The sequence below is a fragment of the Dama dama genome, chromosome 22 (assembly GCF_033118175.1).
Source record: "Dama dama isolate Ldn47 chromosome 22, ASM3311817v1, whole genome shotgun sequence".
NCBI classification, from domain to species: Eukaryota; Metazoa; Chordata; class Mammalia; order Artiodactyla; family Cervidae; genus Dama; species Dama dama.
Window position 1 is genome coordinate 16,008,299 of NC_083702.1, and position 18,841 is coordinate 16,027,139.

Below are 18,841 nucleotides of genomic sequence, written 5' to 3' on the forward strand. Positions count from 1 at the left end.
GTGCAGCCAGAAAAAAGAGGGAGGGGTGTGAGGGAAGGTGGGGGTCAGCCAGGAAGAAAGACACTATCCAGGCGTCCCCACCCCCACCCCAGCTCCACACAGTAGAGGCCAACCCGCCAACCTCTCAAGTCCTTAGGCTGCTTTCAGCTCCCTGAGCTGTGTTCCCCTCTCAGCCTATCACAGGCAGGGGTCTTTTCTCCACAGCACTGAAGGACAAGGGAGACTGTGAGGGGAACCATCTAAGGAGGCCAGAGCAGAACACATAGAACACAGGAGCCCTGCCTCCTAGCCCACACACTCCTGCCGGCCACTCCCCCAGCTTCTAGACTCCAGCTTTCCCTGGGAACCTTGCCTCCCAGAGGGGCTGAAGACAGGCCCTGGGGCAGGGGCAGGTGGAGATTGGATCTCAGCCTAGAGGGAAGTGAAAGGGTTAACGCCCTCATGTCCACTGGGCCAGTCCAGCCAGCTCTCCCCAGAGCCTGTAAGTCCGGGCTTGCCTCTGGTCTCTCAATTTCAATTCTATTCTTATTCCCTCCACTTCCTTCCTAGAGACACTGGGAGGGCATCCTTGGCACCAGCAATGTCTGGGGTGTCATTTAATACTGCCAGTAATCACCACCTCCTGTTTACTGGCTGTCTTTCCCTCATGGCTAGTCTTGTTATCTCTAGGTTTCTCTGTCTTTCACACACACACACGGATGGAAAAAAGGCTTCTCTCCATCCCAGTTCCTGCCCCATCCTACTGCTCTCCCTAAAACTGATCTGAATCAACTGGAAAGCAGGAAACAGGAGATAAGGATGTACAGAGCTGGAGGTACCAATTGCTCTTCTGAACTACAAGAGCAATCACATCACAGCAAGGTCAGAACAAGAGAGTACTTGGAGGGCAAATAGGAGGAAGGTGGACGAAACTAGAAAGCATCAAAGGATAAAGATCCCTCTTCCACATCAAACAGAGCCGTCGCAGTCAGCGAGGACTGGAACACCTGAGATTACTGGTGGGTTCAATAAGCCAGCAATACAGTGAGAGAGGGAGCTTTTGAAAGTGTCCGTATACGTCACCGCATAGCCGACTCACAGGAGGAAGACCACGGACACGGTGCAAGGGGGGAGCCATTGCATTCAGACCTGCCCCCACCTCCCTCCTACCCTCCAATGTGTCTTTGGCTCCCTGAGTGTGAGATGACAGTGACCACACATCTATGGACACTTCTGATTTCTGATATCCAGTATTTCTGTCAGACTATGTGTCCTGATTGGGAATGTGAAGTGTGCCCTTCCTTAAACTGTGTCTATTTTATTAGTGGCCGTAGATGTTCAGACGCCCTCTTGAAGGCGGGAGTGTGGCTGTTTGCCAATAAAGAGTGGGGTCCGCCCACCCCCAGACTTGGTTAGTGGGAGAAGAGTTGGGCCAGCCTCAGCCTGGCATGAGGCGCCATCCCTGGAGCAAAGGTGAAGTCCAACCTTCCACCAGATGGCTGGAGCCGACAAGCAGAGATAAGGGTCACACTTTGGACTCTGCTGCCAGAAGGGGGCAGTGCCCCCGGGGTCCCTGATCCCCGAGGTCCCTTCTGCTGCCGGTCCTGCTCTCCTGCCTGGTTAAAGGAGGAAGAGGAGGCCGAGGCCGGGGCACGGGGCTAGCCGGCCACTCACCGACGCGGAAAGCGAGGTGGGCACCTGAAGCGGGTCACTCAGTAGTTACCACCGCCGACCCGGAGGGCAGCGCGCGAGGGTGACAGGCCGGACTGGGTGGGTGGAGACTTCAGGGGCGAGAGGAAGAGAGGAGGGGGCCCTGCGGAGCGAGGCAGAGCCGCCCGGGGCCCAGGGACCGAGGGCGCCCACCGCGCGGCGGGTCGGATGCCCGCAGGAGAGGGAGGAGCCAGCCCGCCGCTCCGCCCCCGCCCCGCCCCCGCCCTCCCGGCCCGGCTCCCCGCAGCCCGGGTCCCGCGGGCCGCTCGGTCCCAAACCCGGCAGGGCCGCGCGGCGGGCATCGCCGGGGAAGCCGTCGTCGGGAGACCGCGGGGCTGGCGGCGCGGGCAGCGGGCGCCGGGTCACCTGCGGGCACAGGTGAGCGGCGGGAGGACGGGGCGGGACGGGAGGCTGGGGCCGCGGGCCCCAGAGGAAGGGAAGCGGGTCAAAGCTCAGAAGGGACCCGGGGCTGCGGGGAGAAGGACTCGGAGCCCAAGGAGGGAGGATTATTGGGAGACAAGGAACGCTGCTCTCCCCAGCTCATAAATCAGAGGAAAGTTTAGGGGAGGGCGGAGCGGGGTTCCGGGGCCCACCTGGAGCGACACCCCCACTGGCCTAGGCGGTCTCTCCTCTCCAAGCCCCGCCCACCCAGAGAGCGGGGAGGCCTCTACCGAGGTTTAGGGGAGGGGAGGGAGCCCCCCGCGGGTCTCCCAGCCTCACCGAGGAACTCCCAGAGGCTGGCGAAACCCAACAGAGCCCGCTCCCTCTCTGCTCATCTCTAAGGCCAGCGGTCTAAGACCTGCCCATGGCCTGAGGGTCCAGGTAAGGGGTGGGGCGTTCCTTTCCGGGGGTGTGTGTGTTAGTCACTCAGTCGTGTCCCATTCTTTGCGACCCCATGGACTGTAGCCTGCCCATGGAATTCTCCAGGCAAGAATACTGGAATGGGTTGCCAGAGAGTAAATATCTCAGACTTTGAAGCCGCTGCAGTCTCTGTCATAGCTAGCAGGGAGAAAGTCACAACTGGCCTAGGAGGGAGGGAACATGTCTGTGATCCCATAGCGCTTTCTTTAGGGGCATGGAAATTTGAATTGAATATAATCTTCCTGTGTTGTTAACTATTCTTCTTTTTCATGATTTTATTTACTTTTTAAAATTTATTCTTCTTTTGACTTTTCCAACTATTTAAACATGTAAAACAGCCATTCTTAGCTTGTGGACTGTGCAAAAACAGGTGGCAGATCTGGCTGTTTTCACTGCCCCTGCCCACCCCCCCCACACACAACTTCCCACCCCCACCCCCACTCCTGTGTATTGGGGAGGGAAGGGTGTTGCTAGGTGCAAGAGGCATCCCCCTCACCTGGGGGCACCCAGGAAGCAGGGAACCTGTCTGTGACCCTTGCTCCCAGCTACTCTTTAGGATGTCAGCATCCTTTGAAGCCAGTGCAGGAACTGGTACCCCAAGTGTGCACATGTGAATGAGGGGGTATGGTTCCAAGGGGCTTTCTGCCCAGCATGTGGGAGTGTACCCAACCCTCACCAAGTCCTAGATGAGACCACTGTACTCCCCAACAAGCAAACTGGACTCTCCCCCTCCCTTCTGCTTCTTCCCCTCCCCCTCCACCTCTGTCTCCAGCCTGGCACCCTCCACTAACTAAGGCTGGCCCTTCCATCCTTATATTCTCTCTGCAGCCTCAGGGGGCTCCTTTCCCCTGCACATTGGAGTGATGAGCCTTTGCAGGTGACCCAGGAGAGAAGGGATGCAGGCCTTAGGTCCTCCCGATAAGAGTCCCCTCCAAGGGCTGGTGGCCTCCCGCATTGAGACCTATGGAGGCAGGTATCGGGCCTCGGTCGTGAATCCTCCAGGCAATGTCAATCCCCGAGGAGGCCTTTTGCTGGTGAGTCCAGGCCATGCCCCAAAGGTGACCTGGGCAGGGCAGGCGGGAGGACACCCGGGCTTTAAGTCTCTGTCCCCTTGCCAGGCCTTGGGCGGCACTCTTCCCAGACCACACCCCTGTCTTCTCTCCTGGGTTGTGAGGGAGAGGACTGTTGTGTGGGCCCAGGGTCCTGGGACTCCACACCCACCCCTGACAGATGGGGCAGGTGAGGCAGAGAGCCAGGAGGGGCCAGGCCCTTGGTGCTGTTGGAGGCATGGAGCTGGGGGTGGTAGGTCACCAAACCCAGGGTTCAGTGCCTCCAGACTCCCACCTCTACTAGGGAATAGCTTGTGAGCAGCTCCCTGAGACCTGCCTTCCTCTGAGTCAGGCCTGGAGGAAGAGCAAAGGTTCAAGGTGTCCCTACTCTATAGGTGGAGAGGGGTGTGGGGGCCTGCCTTGGCTCCAGCCCGGCTCCACCCCGCTGGCCAGTCTCCAGCGCTGACCAAGGAAAGGGGCGTGGAGGCCGAGCGGTCTTTCCCTTGGCCTCCCTCCACCTTGAGGTCAATTCTGCTTCCAGCCGGGGGTATCCCTCGTCTGACTGGAGGAGGGTTTGGTCATGGGACACCACCGAGGGCGGAAAGGGAGACTAGGAAATCTATGGCATAAGTGAGGCCACAGGCAGGTCAAGGAATGTGACCAGGCCTGCCCAGGAGGGACTGCTGGCCCAAGCCCCAACTTCTCCCACAGAAGGGCAGCCACTCCCAATGGGATGCGAGGGCACACATGTGTGTGCCCTCACCCCCACCTGCATAGGTCGCAGAGTGCGTGTGCACTGGGCCCTGTGCACACACATGGCCAGAGTGTAGGGAGTACATGGGAGCTGGGGACACTGGGGCACATGCAGAGCCCAGTCGCGTACGTGCCTCTGCGCCTGCTCTGCATGAGGCCATTTCTACCCCCAGCGCCTCTGCCCTGCCTGACTGGCTCCTGCCCATCTAGGCAGCCTCCCTGGCAGCGGCCACTGTGACTCAGGGCTGGAGCGGCTCACACTAAACTGGTTTTAGGGGAGCGGTGAGCCAGCCCAACTTGCAGGCAGGTGTAGGGGATGCTGTCCAGAGATAAGCCGGACCCCACTCTGCCTCTCTGGGACCTCTGTGGGAAGGGGGCACGCCCAGAGCTCCCCCTGCTCTTCCTCCAGGATCCCAACCGCCGACTCCTCCAGGGCTACAACCCCTTCACCACGGGTTCTGGCCCGGCCCGACGCCTGTCTCCCCTGAGGCTTCGAGAACCAGTGCCCGAGAAGACACAAGGAGGTCCCTTTGGGGTCGGGACACCTCACTCCCCCAAACTCAAGGTGAGGGATCCCTTTCCTCCCATCACCGAGCTCCCAGCCTGAGCTTCGATCAGAGCTGAGAACACCAGTGCCCCTCCAAGAGGCCAAGTGCAGCTCTATCTAGAGACCCTCTCAGTGGAGCTTCTCCCAGCCAGGCTGTCTCATAAGAATGTCCGCTTTACGGGCAAGTGTCCAAATATTCCTGGAACCACTGGTTCCCTAAGCCCCCTTCTGGCCCCCACCTGAAGGTCTCTCTGAAGGGGTCTGACTCAGGAGAGACCTGGAAGCTGTCTTTCTGATTAGGGAGCCCGGAGTCAGGGACCTTCCTGCAGACAAGGCGCCTCTCCATCCGGGTTCCAGCCTTGTGCCGACCCCTGCTGTAACCCCAGCCAGGGTTGATCCTCGCCCCCTGCCAGGCCTGCATGTCCCCACTCATGCTCAGGGCTGCTTGCCACCTCCCATTCACACACACACACACACACACACATGCATATGATAACTTACAGTGAACGATGTCAGATTCATGATCCCTGAAGATTTAGCTTCAGGACCAGGGACCAGGCTTGATCACTCAAGAGCTTTTGTGTAGCAGAGTTTTATTAAAGTGAAAAGGGACAGAGAGAGCTTCTGACACAGGCATGAGAAGGGGGACAGAGAGTGTCCCCCTCCCTAGTCTTATCAGGGCCCTATATAGTTTTACCAGACCCACTCCCACAACATACATATTAAGTTAAGATTAGAACTAACAATAGAAAGGTCTTACCAGACTCACTCCCACAATATGTCTTAAGATAACAAGATTAGTCAGAAGGTTCTTGTTAAGGGGAAACATACCCTCAAGCAAGATACACTGTTATATTGACTAAGAAAAAACAACTTAGAAAGTTTGTCCTTTCTCCTTGAGAGCCCCAGACCCCTTTCTCCTTCTGGAGTGCTCTAGACCCCTTTCTCCTCAAGGGCCCCAGACTCCTTATCAACCCACCTAAAGACAAGCTCTCCCACATACACGCACGCATGCACACACGCAGCCCTTGCCCGGCCGGGTGGTCCAGGCACCAGGACTAATGCCCTCTCGGTGCCCCCAGGAAGTCACCAAGGCCCACGAGCTGCAGGTGAGGCTGCATACCTTCAGCATGTTTGGGATGCCCCGCCTGCCCCGGGAGGACCGGCAGCACTGGGAGATCGGGGAGGGCAGCGACAACAGTGTGGCCATTGAGAAGTCCTGGAAGGAGCTGGTGCCTGGGCACAAGGTGAGCCTGTCCCCGTGGGGTCCGAGACACACACACACACCCCCCTCACCTCTGGCCTGGAGGAGGGAAAGGCCATGGGAAGTGGGGTCCGCAGGGACAGCACTTAGAGGCATGTCACTGAAGCTTCAGATCGGGGCCCTACCGCGTATTAGTGAGACCCTACCAGGTACTAGTGAGGCCCCGCCAGGTACTAGTGAGGCCCCGCCAGGTACTAGTGAGGCCCCACAAGATACTAGTGAGGCCCCGCCAGGTACTAGTGAGACCCCCGCCAGGTACTAGTGAGGCCCCCGCCAGGTACTAGTGAGGCCCCACAAGGTACTAGTGAGACCCCGCCAGGTACTAGTGAGGCCCCGCCAGGTACTAGTGAGGCCCCGCCAGGTACTAGTGAGGCCCCGCCAGGTACTAGTGAGACCCCACCAGGTACTAGTGAGGCCCCGCCAGGTACTAGTGAGACCCCACCAGGTACTAGTGAGGCCCCACATACTAGTGAGGCCCCGCCAGGTACTCGTGAGACCCCACCAGGTACTAGTGAGGCCCCACATACTAGTGAGACCCCACCAGGTACTAGTGAGACCCCACATACTAGTGAGGCCCCGCCAGGTACTAGTGAGACCCCACCAGGTACTAGTGAGGCCCCACATACTAGTGAGGCCCCGCCAGGTACTAGTGAGACCCCACCAGGTACTAGTGAGACCCCACATACTAGTGAGACCCCGCCAGGTACTAGTGAGGCCCCGCCAGGTACTAGTGAGACCCCACCAGGTTTAGTGAGGCCCCGCCAGGTACTAGTGAGACCCCACCAGGTACTAGTGAGGCCCCACCAGGTACTAGTGAGGCCCCACCAGGTACTAGTGAGACCCCACATACTAGTGAGACCCCCACATACTAGTGAGACCCCCACATACTAGTGAGACCCCGCCACGTACTAGTGAGAACTTGGACAAGACAACAAGCCTCTGCGTGCCTTGGTCGCCTCATGACATGAGGATGACAAATACCCCCTCCACACTGGAAGACTGGGAGAAGGTTAAAGGCTGTCTAGGACGCAGATCCAGTAGCATTTAGCAGATGGCGGCAGCTGGTCTTGTAATCGTTCACCAGCCCCATCCCCACCCAGGAGATGAGCCGGGAGCTCTGCCACCAGCAGGAGGCCCTGTGGGAACTACTGACCACGGAGCTCATCTACGTGCGGAAGCTCAAGATCATGACGGATGTGAGCCCCCACCCACCTGCCCAGCGACCCCGGCCCTGGCCCTCGAATCACTCCCCATCATCCAGACCAGGATGGGACAGGGTTGTTGCAGAGGGAGGGGCAGGATGCCTAGAGCCCTCTGCCCAGGGTCTTGGGAGAGAGGTTTGCAGTATTGAAGATGGGGGTGGGGTTGCTGTGAAGGGTGAGGCTGGGGTCCGAGAGGAGGAGGCCAGGTGCTAAGACCCTCTCTCTCCCTGCATCTAGCTCCTAGCTGCGGGTTTGCTGAACTTGCAGCGTGTGGGTCTGCTGACAGAAGTGAGTGGGCACTTGGTGTGGGGTGGGGGGACAGATCGGTGTGGGTGGACTGAGCCCGGGGTCTGGGGGGGGCAAGGTCACAGAGAACTGAAATGCCACTGCCCCATCCACTAGGACCCCCACCTCCAGCCCTCCCCACTCCGCTTCTTGCTCTAGACCCCAGCCCCCACCACCCAGGCTCAGCTGGCCTTGCCTGTCCGTGGCCAGTGCAGCCCGCGGGTCACCTGCCCAGGCACGTGGCTGAGTGCCCCTCCCTCCCCCAGGTGTCAGCTGAGACTCTGTTTGGAAACGTCCCCAGCCTGATTCGAGCCCACCGGAGCTTCTGGGAAGAGGTGCTGGGGCCCACCCTAGAGGAGACACGAGCCTCAGGCCAGCCTCTGGACCCAGTCAGCCTGCAAGACGGCTTTCTGACGGTAAGGAGGGGACAAGGGCCACTTCCAGATGGGGTGGAACTGGGAGGGCCCCAAGGGGTCCTGTTCGCAGGGCAAGCCCTTGCCGCCGGAATCCTGATGTGATTCAAGCGAGTCCAAAGACATGGCCCTTACCCCGCAAATACCAGTTCATCTCCTGCCTTAATTTCACCAGTATGACCTCTGTTCCCAGGGCTCTTTGGGCTTCTGAACATCCCAGAGGGCAGCTGTCTCAGAGAAGGGCTACACACATTATGAAATCTGATGTCCGGGACAGAGATCCAGGGACAAGCATCAGGGAACAAGACTGGGGCCTTAGTGACTTGTCCCTTGGGAGCCCGGAGGGGAGGGGATGTGAAAGAGTACAGGGCACTGGCAAGCAAGAGGCCCAGGCTCCAACCTCCACCCAGTTCCCCAGCCAGGGGGGCATGGCCTTGCCCAGCTGGGTTGGGGTAGAGAGGTGGGGGCACAGTCTCCTGGGGGCCTTCTGTGGCCCCCTTCTCCAGGGCAGGGCTCTGGGCAAGCCTCAGGTCGCCACTCCACAGCTGGGCTGAAATGGGATCTGCAGCTCCCTGACAGCGATCCCGCTGAATTATTGATGGTGGGTGAAGTCCAGAGCAGCGGGACACCGAGGGGGCTGAGGATGGAGCTCAGAGGGCAGCAGCAGGTTGACCCCTCAGGACCTCAACTCCTCCTTGGAGTCCAGGGAGCCGGGCTGGAAGTTGAGGACGGTCTGGATTGGCAGGCACTGGACGGAGGGTCTAGGCCAGGCTGCTCCGAGTGTTGTGTGCGGCTGGAGCTGGTATCTCATCCCGCCTTCCCCTGCCCGCTCCCCGCCCCCACACCTGTCCCTCCAGTGCAGCCAGCGCTTCCAGCCCTACGTCCTATACTGCCTGCGAGTGAGGCAGACCATGGCCTACGCCCGGGAGCAGCAGGACCACAACCCTCTCTTCCACGTCTTCGTGCAGGTGAGAGAAGAGTTGCTGGGGAAGGGGACCTGGGTCCAAGGCAGGAGGGTAGCCTGCAGTCCCTGACCCCTGCCCCACTTCCCTGGCAGTGGTGTGAGAAGCACAAGCGCTCGGGGAGGCAGATGCTGGGAGACCTGCTCATCAAGCCCCACCAGCGCATCACCAAGTACCCGCTGCTGCTCCAGGCTGTGCTCAAGAGGACACCCAAGCCCCAGGCCCGGGAGGCCCTGACCGCCATGGTAGAGGGCTGACCCCTGCGGGAGGGGGGCTGTCGGGGGCTGGTGTGTGGGGGCGCAGCTCCTGTAGCCCTTGAGCTCTCCTTCCTCCTGCGTATGTGCCCGTGTGGCGCTGGTGTCGTCGGTGGGTGGGATGAACCGGCGAGGAGCTGAGCCGTCTTCCTCCGCACCCTCCCCCTCCCGCTCCTCCAGATCGCAGCGATGGAATCGTTCCTGCGGCACATCAACAAGCAGGTGCGCCAGGGCGAAGAGCAGGAGAGCTTGGCTGCTGCGGCCCGGCGCGTCGGGCCCTACGAGGTGCTGGAGCCGTCCAGCGAGGAGGTGGAGAAGGTGAGAGAGACAGCGGGAAGGGGGCCTCGGGAAAGTACGGCCCCCAGGGCTGGAGGGGCAGAGGTGCCAAGGGCTACGCGTGTGGCCACCGTTCCTCTGGAGGGGGGGGGGTCCCCGGGGCGGGGTGGGGGGTGAACCGGAGGCACTCCTCCAAGGGGCGGGGTTCCCAGTGCCCGCTCTGCCCACTGCACCCTCAGAACCTGCGACCGTTCTCCACCCTGGACCTGATGACCCCCATGCTGGGGGTCGCTCCGGAGCACACCAGGCAGCTGCTGCTCGAGGGGCCCGCGCGCGTGAAGGAGGGGCGTGAAGGGAAGGTGAGGGGCGGGGAGGATGGGAGGGAAGGGAAGGGGAGGAAGGGAGAGGCCCTGGGAGCCAGGCTGGATCAGAGGCTGGAAATGGGAGGAGGGGGCTGTGTGTGCGTGTGTGTGCCTGTGTGTGTGTATGTGTATGTATCTCTGTGTGTGTATCTCTGCCAGTGTCCATGTGTCTGTGTGTATGTCCATGTCTGTGTGTCCATGTGTCTGTGTGTGTCCATGCGTCTCTCTGTGTGTCTGTGTATATCTTTGTGTGTGTCTATGTCTGTATTCTCTGTGTGTGTGTCTGTGTCTGTATGTGTGTCCATGTGTCTCTGTGTGTATCTTTATGTGTGTCTGTGTGTGTGTTTTTGTCTGTGTGTGTCCATAGGTCTCTCTCTCTGTGTCTCTGTGTCTGTGTGTGTCTTTGTGTGTGTCTCTTTGTGTGTGTCTGTATTTGTCTGTGTCTGTGTGTGTGTCCATGTGTCTCTATGTGTGTCTCTATGTCTGTGTCTGTGTCTGTGTGTCTCTGTATGTGTCTATGTCTATATTCTATGTGTGTGTGTGTCTATGTGTGTGTGTCCATATGTCTCTCTCTGTGTCTATGTCTGTATTCTATGTGTGTGTGTGTCTATGTGTGTGTGTCCATATGTCTCTCTGTGTGTATCTTTTTGTGTGTCTGTGTGTGTGTCTATGTCTGTGTGTGTCCATATGTCTCTCTCTGTGTCTATGTCTGTATTCTATGTGTGTGTGTGTCCATATGTTTCTCTGTGTGTGTCTATGTCTGTATTCTATGTGTGTGTGTGTCCATATGTCTCTCTGTGTGTATCTTTTTGTGTGTCTGTGTGTGTGTCTATGTCTGTGTGTGTCCATATGTCTCTCTCTGTGTCTCTGTGTGTTTATGTCTGTATTCTGTGTGTGTGTGTGTCTGTGTGTATGTGTCCATATGTTTCTCTGTGTGTGTCTGTGTCTGTGTCTATATCTGTGTGTGTGTCCGTGCATCTCTCTGTGTGTGTCTGTGTGTGTTGGGACGAGGACATGGTTCTGGCCTTGCTCTGCTGGTTGCTGTGACCCACGTCAGCCACTGTCTTTCCTGTAAAGAGACGTGCCCACACTGAGGGGCTCCCAGCTGTCAGTTCCGCTGCTCTCTGTTGCCCGCACACCCATGCCTGACCCCTGTCCCTCCAGCCCTGCTCCAGCTGACCCTTGAATCTCTCTTTGCGCGCCCTTAGCTGGATGTATACCTGTTCCTGTTCTCTGATGTGCTTCTGGTGACCAAGCCCCCTCGCAAGGCGGACAAACCCAAGGTTATCCGCCCACCCCTCATGCTGGAGAAGCTTGTGTGCCGGCCACTCCGTGATCCCAGTGAGTCTCCCTCTTCTGTCTCCCTCCCCCTCGGCCGCAGAAGCGGAGGTGGGGTTGGGGATCAGATGAGGCCCAGCCCTGGAAGCAGACCTTTTCCTGCCCCCAGGCAGCTTCCTGCTGGTCCACCTCACTGACTTCCAGTGTGTCTCCAGCGCCCTCACTGTCCACTGTCCCAGCGCTGCCGACCGGGCCCGGTGGCTGGAGAAGACCCAGCAGGCCCAGGTATGTGATGCTGGGCGCCAGGCTGGGGAGGGCGCTGGAGCTCAGACACAGGAGGGGAGGATCAAGGAGAGGAGAGAGAAGCTAGGGGAGAAGCACTCAGCTTCAGACCAGACCTTCTGCCCCTCTGGTGTGCCCTCAGAGGAAGACACAGCCTTGACCATCCTTAAGAGCACAGAAGAAGGAATTTCCTGGTGGTCCAGTGGATAGGACTCTGCGCTTTCACTGCCAGCAGCACGTGCTCAGTCCCTGGTCTGGGAACTAAAATCCCACAAGCGATGGGACACAGCCGAAAAAAAAAAAGTATAAAAGAAAAAAGAGCCTAGAAGAAAGCTTTTGGCCAGCTTGGGTGCCTATCTCTGGGCCAGCCAAGACACACTTCCCTGAAGGTTTCAAGGCTGAATTAACTGCTGAACTTGGGCTTCCAGTCAGCAGAGGGGCACTTGCTGCATACAAAAGGCAAGGGGCTGGGGAATCAGAAAAGTATAAAATGCCATTTCTGCCCTCACGGAATACACGCCACAGCCCATCTAGACAAATGAGTATACATGTAACAGAAATGTGTGGAAGGAACGGAGCAGAGCGTGGTTCGCTCTGTCTGGGGGTTGGTTGCGACAGGGACTGTGCAGAGGGTAGGGATGATGAGAAGGCTTCAAAAGGAGCTACTGTCTGAGCCCAGTTGGTGGATATCTTGGGGCACATTGGGGGAATGAGGTGGGTGGGAAAAACATTCCAGATGAAGAGCAGAGTGTGCGAAGGTCGGAAATTGGAGGCAGTCGTGTGTGTTAAGACCATCACCAGCCTAGTGGGCGGCGTTACCAGGGTATCCAGCACAAGGGCAGCAGTGCCCTGCCAGATCACGTGGTCTCCAGATGCCATGCTCAGGGTACTTGAACTTTGTCCTGTAAATGACACAGAGCCCGTGAAAATGTTAACCCGGTGAGTGACCCTGGGCAGTTTTTGACCTACAACAAAAACTAGAGGAGTTCAAAAGCAGCGAGACCCAAATGGAGCTATAGTTTTGAAAATATTTATGTATTTAGTTGGTTGGTTGGTTTGTTGTGCCAGTTCTTAGTTGTGGCATGGGGAATCTTTAGTTAGTTGCAGCATGTGAGTTCTAGTTCCCTGACCAGGGATTGAACCCGGATGCCCCCTGCATTGGGAGCATGGAGTCTTAGCCACTGGATCACCAAGGAAGTTCCCCAAATGCAGCTGTGTTGCTTACCACTTGGTGCCTTAAAATGACAGAAGTGTACTCCATCACAGTTCTGGAGGCTGGAAGTTGAAAATCAAGGAGTCCTTCCCAGGGCTCTAGGGGGCGTCCTTCAATGCTTCCTCTAGCTCAAAGGGGCTCCAGGTGATCCCTAACCTATGGCAGCATCACTCCACTCTCTGCCTCTGTCTTCACATGGTCCAGCTCTCTGTGTGTCTCTGTGTCCCAGTATCCCTCTCTTGTCTCTTAGACACTGCTCATTAGCCCCAAATCCAGGATGACCTCATCTCGAGATCCTTCACTTAGAATCTGTGCACATCTGCAGAGACCCTTCTTCCAAACAAAGTCACCCACATTCACAGGTTCTGGGAGTCAGGACCTAGACCTGTCTGTCTGGGCCCACTATTCAACCCACTATGGGAGCAGAATGCCCGAAGAAGAGGGAAGCAGACTTCCCTGGTGGTCCAGTGGTTGAGGATTCACCTTGCATTGCTAGGGTTGTAGGTTCAATCCCTGATCCGGGAATTAAGATCTCACATGCCGCAGGGTGCCACAGTGCCATAGTGAAATATCTCGAATGACACAATAAAAATCCTTCATGCTGCAACTAAGACCTGACCCAGCTAAATAAATAAATAAACTTTTTTTTTTTTTTTTTAAAGAAGAGGGAAGATTTGAGTTGGACTTTAAGGATGGGAAGACCCCAGGCAGAAGACTCAAGGGAGAAATTGGGCTGGATTTATTTGGCGGGGGGCGGGGGGGACAGTAAGCACGCCTTCTGAGTCTGGAGGGAAGGGTTTTGTGTGGAGCCAGTGATGACAGGCCGAGTTCTACAGGGACCCCAGGGCCTGCAGAAGAGTGTGGACTGAACAAGTCTGAATTTAGTTAGCAGGTTGACACAAGAGTTGCCATAGATTCTTGAGCAAGGGAAGGCCATGGTGAAATCTGTGTGTCTGGTCTTAAATTGTTAGGTGGCCATGTGACAGGTGGGCTGGGAGAGGGAGAGTGGTGGCAGGAGATTTACCATACTAGTTTGGGTATGAAACATTGAGGTTGAGTGCCATGGCCTTAGGGACAGGATGCGAAAAAGAAGAAAGGAGCTAAAGAAGAAAGAAGAGACAGGTGAGCCTTACGGAGACTAAGAGAAGCCTATATTGAATGCATGGTTCAGACCCCAACTCTGCCTCTTACTGACTGGGTGACCTTGGGGGAGTTATGAGGCTCATCTTCCATTTCTTCACCTGAAAAATGGATTTAAATAATAACAGTCCTTGTCTCACAGGGAAGATTCAAAGAAACCATTCAGATTAAGCAGGCAATGTGGTGCCAGCTCATGGTAACTCAGATCCACAAGGACAAAGGATGACTTGCTTGCAAGGTTCCTGTGTGAAAAGTTGCCTTGGCAAAGACAACTGAAATCATCAGAAAGGGAAACCTGTTTGTTTAGTTGCTGCTTCCTGGCGGGGGTGGGGCTGGGGTAGTGAGGTTTAGTTTTAAACAGAAGCCTTTGGAAATGAAGTCATAGGAGACAGCCAAGTGGAGATCTCTTAGCAGTGCAAGTGTGCTCAGTTGTGTCCAACTCTTTTTGCGACCGCATGGACTGTAGCCTGCCAGGCTCCTCTGTCCATGAGATTCTCCAGGCAAGAATACTGGGATGGGTTGCCATTTCCTTCTCTAGGGGATCTTCCCCACCCAGAGATGGAACCCACATCTCTTGCATCTTCTGCATTGGCAGGTGGATTCTTTACCACTGAGCCACCTGCGAAGCCCAGAGATCTAAGGGCTTGTGGGGGGTTTGTGGAAATACGGAAACAGACTGGAGTTCAGGTGAGAGATAAGGATGAACTATGAAAGTTGCTAAGAGAGAAAATCCTTTAAAAAAAAAGTCCTTTTCTCAAGGAAAAAAATGTTGTAACAACATATGGTGATGGTTATTAACTAGGCTCTTTGGGGATCATTTCGTAATTTGGGGTTAGGGCTAGGGTGGAGCTTCCCAGGTGAATCCGTGGTAGAGAATCCACCTGCCAATGCAGGAGATGCAAGAGATGTAGGTTGGATCCCTGGGTGCCGAACATCAAGCAGGCTGCCCCAGCCCTGCCCCAGCCCTGCCCCGACCCCAAGACCAGCTCCTCCCACCTCGTTTCCCTCATCACACTCAGGTCATTGGACCTGGCCTGGCATGGTGGTCTCCTGCCCCCAGGAACCATCACCCTGGCTCTGACCAACATACCAAGTCTTATGAGACCGCTGAGAATCCTCGCAGGAGACAGTTACTGGGAAGCCAGGGCGGGAAAATTGGAAATAGGAGCCTGAGGTCATTTTCCTGTCTCTGTTCATCCATTTCTCCAACATGTCTCTTGTACAGACCCAGCTTCCCCTTACCTCGCTGTCTTTCTAGAGAGGCTTTGGGAAGGTCCTGGTGCCTAAGAGTTGCGGGTTCATGTACTTAAAGTCTGGGTGGGGTGGGGCTGGAGTATATTCAAATTCCTTAATGAGCCTCAACCAATCAGAGTAGAGCTTGGGGGTGTGGTCTTAGCAGCCCCCGATGCACCAGATGTTATCTCTCAGCTGCTGGACCTTGGGGAAGGAAGGCGTGAGGCTCGGGCAGGAACCGTTTGCTCACCAGCATGGAAGTCCTTCGATATTTCCAGTGATACGGCCATTTCAGTCTGTGCCGGTACCAGCGCTGCCTGCAGCAGCCGCCACCACAGCCTTTTTGCCAAACCTCTGCCTTCAGCCTCTCCAAGGGTTCCGCTGCCGCCTTTCTCCGCCACCAAGAGAAAAGTTGCCCTTGCATCGTTCTTGACCTTTTAAGGCTGCCCTTGAAAAATAGTGCAGTTATTGAACTAGGACTCACAAAGGCTTCTCTCTACCTGTGCGGCCTGGTTCAAGTCCACTCATCTTTCTAAGTCTTGTTTCTCATCTGTAAAATGGGCTAACATCCATGCTTCCACCCTGCCAGGTGGTGATGCATATCCAATATCCATATGCATGTGGAAGGGCTTTCTTTATGAACAACTTCTCAGACATCACTCTTTTATTCTGATGGTGCCCGTAAGAAATTGCTAAGGAGGACGAAATGTGATATATCCTCTTTCCATTCCTCTTGAAAGGATGTTGCTCTCATCTCTGAGGAACAGCAGAGTCCTCAGCCCAGGACAAAGCATAGCCCTGCCCATCCTGCAGGTAGGAGGAAGAATAACCTGAGGATCCAGCATCATTCAGAGCAATTATGCCACTATCACCACCAATCAGGAAGGGCTTCTTGAAAGAGAAAACAAGCCAGAGACAGGGCTTGCCAAGGGGCATGAGAGGCAGGAAGAATGGTACAGCTTGGGAAAGGGCACTTCTGTTCCCCCCCTACCCCCAGGACCAGCTCAAGAACTCAAATCTTGGCTCCATCCCACTTTCCCAAGGCATGACCTTGGTAGTTACTTAACCTCAGAGTCTCTGTTTCTCAGGAGTAAAGTTGTTGTAGGTTAGGCCTAAGTCATGTTCAACTCTTTTGCAACCCCATGGACTGTAACCCGCCAGGCCTCTCTGTCCATGGGATTCTCCAGGCAAGAATACTGAGATGGGCTGCCATTTCCTTCTACAAGGGATCTTCCCAGCCCAGGGATTGAACCCGAGTCTCCTGCACTGGCAGGTGGGTTCTTTACCAGTGAGCCACCAGGGAAGTCCTGGGAGTAATGTAGGAGCAAAAAAAATATGCTTCGTAGGGTAGTGAAGATGAAGTAAGATAAAATTGTAAAGCACTTAGCATGGTACCTGGCATACAACAGGTGCTCAATAAAGGAGAGCTCTTAATGAAAGTTTCCACACTCCAGGCCACCCTGCAAAAGCTGAAGGCAGAGGAGTATATCCAACAGAAGAGGGAGCTCTTGGCCGTCTATCGGGACCGAGATGGGGAGTCCCCGAGCACCAGGCCCTCCACACCTTCCCAGGAGGGCTCTCAAAGCAGCACGGAGGGCAGGTAAGAACCACAGGGAGCACAAGTTCTCCCAGGGTAGGGGGGCTGCAGGCTGGGAGGAAAGGAAAGGGAACCTATGCGGCTAGGAATGACAACTTTGGCTGGTGGGGGGTGGGTGGGACCTGATTGAGGAACCCAGGCTATAGTTTGGCACCAGCCCTGTAAAGGACCATCTTTGGGTTAGCCAGCCTTGGGTGGGCACAGAGTAAAGGAAACAGACAGGAGAGGTGCAAACTCCCTGAGAGGAATAGGCTCCCCAGGCCAGGGGTTTTGCAGAATGTCAGGGCTATAGGAACCCGGCTAGTTCAAATCTGGACGGATAATGTGAGAGCTTCATCCAAAATAACACAGTTGCTGAGCATCATGGTTTATTACAGAGAAAAAAAAGACTCCATCCATGGGGGGTGGGGGCGGGGCAGAACTCAGCAGAGCTCAGGAAAGAGCAAATACTTGATAACAAGTTTCTGGACCTGAATGTAGGGGCTAAAATGCCTTAAAGGAGCTTGTGGTCTAGCCAGTGAGATGAGAAAAACAGTCAATGAAGTGCAAAAAGTAAGACCAAAATAAGTTTGAAGGAGGGGCCGGCCATTTCTGGATGGAGGGGTCGAGGGAGATTCCCTGGATTTGAACTTGACCCCTCAGCATCTGACTCTGACCATTTGCTATTAACTCTAGGACTTGCGAGTCCTCGACTGTCATCCCGCACCTGGTGGTGACAGAAGACACAGATGAAGATGCCCCCTCGGTACCAGATGACACCTCGGACTCTGGCTATGGCACTCTCATCCCAGGCTCTCCCAAAGAGTCCCACTCCCCGCTGAGCCGTCTACGCTTGAGAGCCCTTCGGCGGGACCCTCGCCTCACCTTCTCCACCCTGGAACTCCGAGATGTCCCTCTGCGTCCCCAGCCTTCTGACCCCCAGGCTCCCCAACGCCGAAGCGCCCCTGTACTGCCCGAGGAAGGTGTCCGGAAAGCAGGCAGTCTTCCCAGGGTAGACCCACCAACCTCGTCTGAGGAAGAAGACCAGACCTCAGTGGGCGAGAATGTGGTGGTGGGAACCTTGCAGAGGGCCCAACTTCGGGGGCAGCTGTCCTCCTCCCCAACCCACGCTGACTCTTCTGAGGAAAGCCCCTGGGAGTCCTCAGGGGATGAAGAAGAAGAGGGGTATCCCTCCCAGGGACCTGACTACACCCCCTCCCCTCACCCCCTCCGGCCTGAGGACATGCTCCGAGAGATCCGCGAGGAACTGGCCAGTCAAAGGATCGAGGGCGTCCCTGAGCCTGGGGACAGCAGGCCTCGGAAGCTGACTCGGGTCCAACTGCAGAGGATGCGAGGGTCTCATGTCGTACACCTGGACACACCCCTGACCACGTCGTAAGTGCAGAAAGGAAGCTAGCTTGGGTTGGAGTGGAGGGAAAGGCCAGTGTGGAACCAGCGGGGATGCAAGAGGTGGTGGTCGGTAGTGGAGGGGGGTGGAGGGTGAGATGGGTCAACATAGGAGAGCTTCCCAGGTGGCTCAGCAGTAAAGAATCCACCTGCCAATGCAGGAGACATGAGTTTGATCCCTGGGTCAGGAAGATCCCCTACGGAAGGAAATGGCAACCCACTCCAGTATTCTTGCCTGGAAAATTCCATGGACAGGGGAGCCTTGTGGGCTATAGTCCATGAGGTCACAAAGAGTCGGACATGACTTAGACATGACTTAGCCACTGCACAAAGGCAAAAAATAAAGGAGAGCAGGAATGGGGGTGGTGGTGTCATGGCAGGGAGGAGCCTTTAGCCTCACTCTTCACCCACGTCTACCTGACACCTGCTTCTTTCCCTTTCAGAGAGGCGTGAGAATCACGAAAGACCCTTAGCATTTCTCCAGGAGGAAATCTCTTCCGATGAGTGCTGGTCACCACCTCTACCCTGGGACTCTACCTCAAGGACATTTCTCCAGGCATCCTGCCCCTCCTGCTCAGAGGACTTTGGGGATCAAGAACTGTACATTTATGTATCACAGATACCCGGAAGCCCCACATAAAGTTGTGCGTGAAAACCACCGTCCAAGCAGCACTAGATGAGGGCGGAGCAAAGAGAACCTGGGGTGGGGGCCAAGGGCGGTTGTAACAGACTGAGCACACGTGACTCCACCTGTGCCCCGCCAGGATCAGGGCTCTGGCCTCCTCCTCCCCCGCC

At 56.2% G+C, this 18,841-nt stretch overlaps 1 protein-coding gene across 5 annotated transcripts; it reads left to right on the plus strand.

The window, feature by feature from the left end:
• The first annotated feature begins 1,455 nt into the window (after window positions 1-1,455).
• Window positions 1,456-18,704, plus strand: PLEKHG6 (pleckstrin homology and RhoGEF domain containing G6). Of its 5 annotated transcripts, none has more exons than XM_061124742.1 (16): window positions 1,459-1,669; window positions 3,379-3,584; window positions 4,762-4,917; window positions 5,982-6,146; window positions 7,264-7,359; window positions 7,603-7,653; window positions 7,917-8,066; window positions 8,921-9,031; window positions 9,121-9,270; window positions 9,460-9,597; window positions 9,795-9,914; window positions 11,126-11,258; window positions 11,365-11,480; window positions 16,518-16,663; window positions 17,336-18,034; window positions 18,490-18,704. In XM_061124742.1, the coding sequence occupies exons 2-16, from the start codon at window positions 3,447-3,449 to the stop codon at window positions 18,497-18,499; spliced, it is 2,379 nt and encodes a 792-aa protein (XP_060980725.1). In that variant the 5' UTR covers window positions 1,459-1,669; window positions 3,379-3,446; the 3' UTR covers window positions 18,500-18,704. The 5 variants fall into 5 exon arrangements, 4 of the variants coding, with proteins under 4 accessions (XP_060980727.1, XP_060980728.1, XP_060980725.1 ...); XM_061124743.1 differs by lacking the exon at window positions 1,459-1,669 and adding an exon at window positions 1,961-2,067; XM_061124744.1 differs by lacking the exon at window positions 4,762-4,917 and having other exon boundaries at window positions 1,456-1,669.
• Window positions 18,705-18,841: the final 137 nt, after the last annotated feature.

Coding starts and splice junctions, on each gene's coding strand:
- PLEKHG6 (XM_061124742.1), top strand. CDS start 3,447: ATGCAGGCCTTAGGTCCTCCCGATAAGAGTCCCCTCCAAGGGCTGGTG. Junction 8,067..8,920: donor TGCAAGACGGCTTTCTGACG/GTAAGGAGGGGA, acceptor CTGTCCCTCCAG/TGCAGCCAGCGCTTCCAGCC. Junction 9,598..9,794: donor CCAGCGAGGAGGTGGAGAAG/GTGAGAGAGACA, acceptor CTGCACCCTCAG/AACCTGCGACCGTTCTCCAC.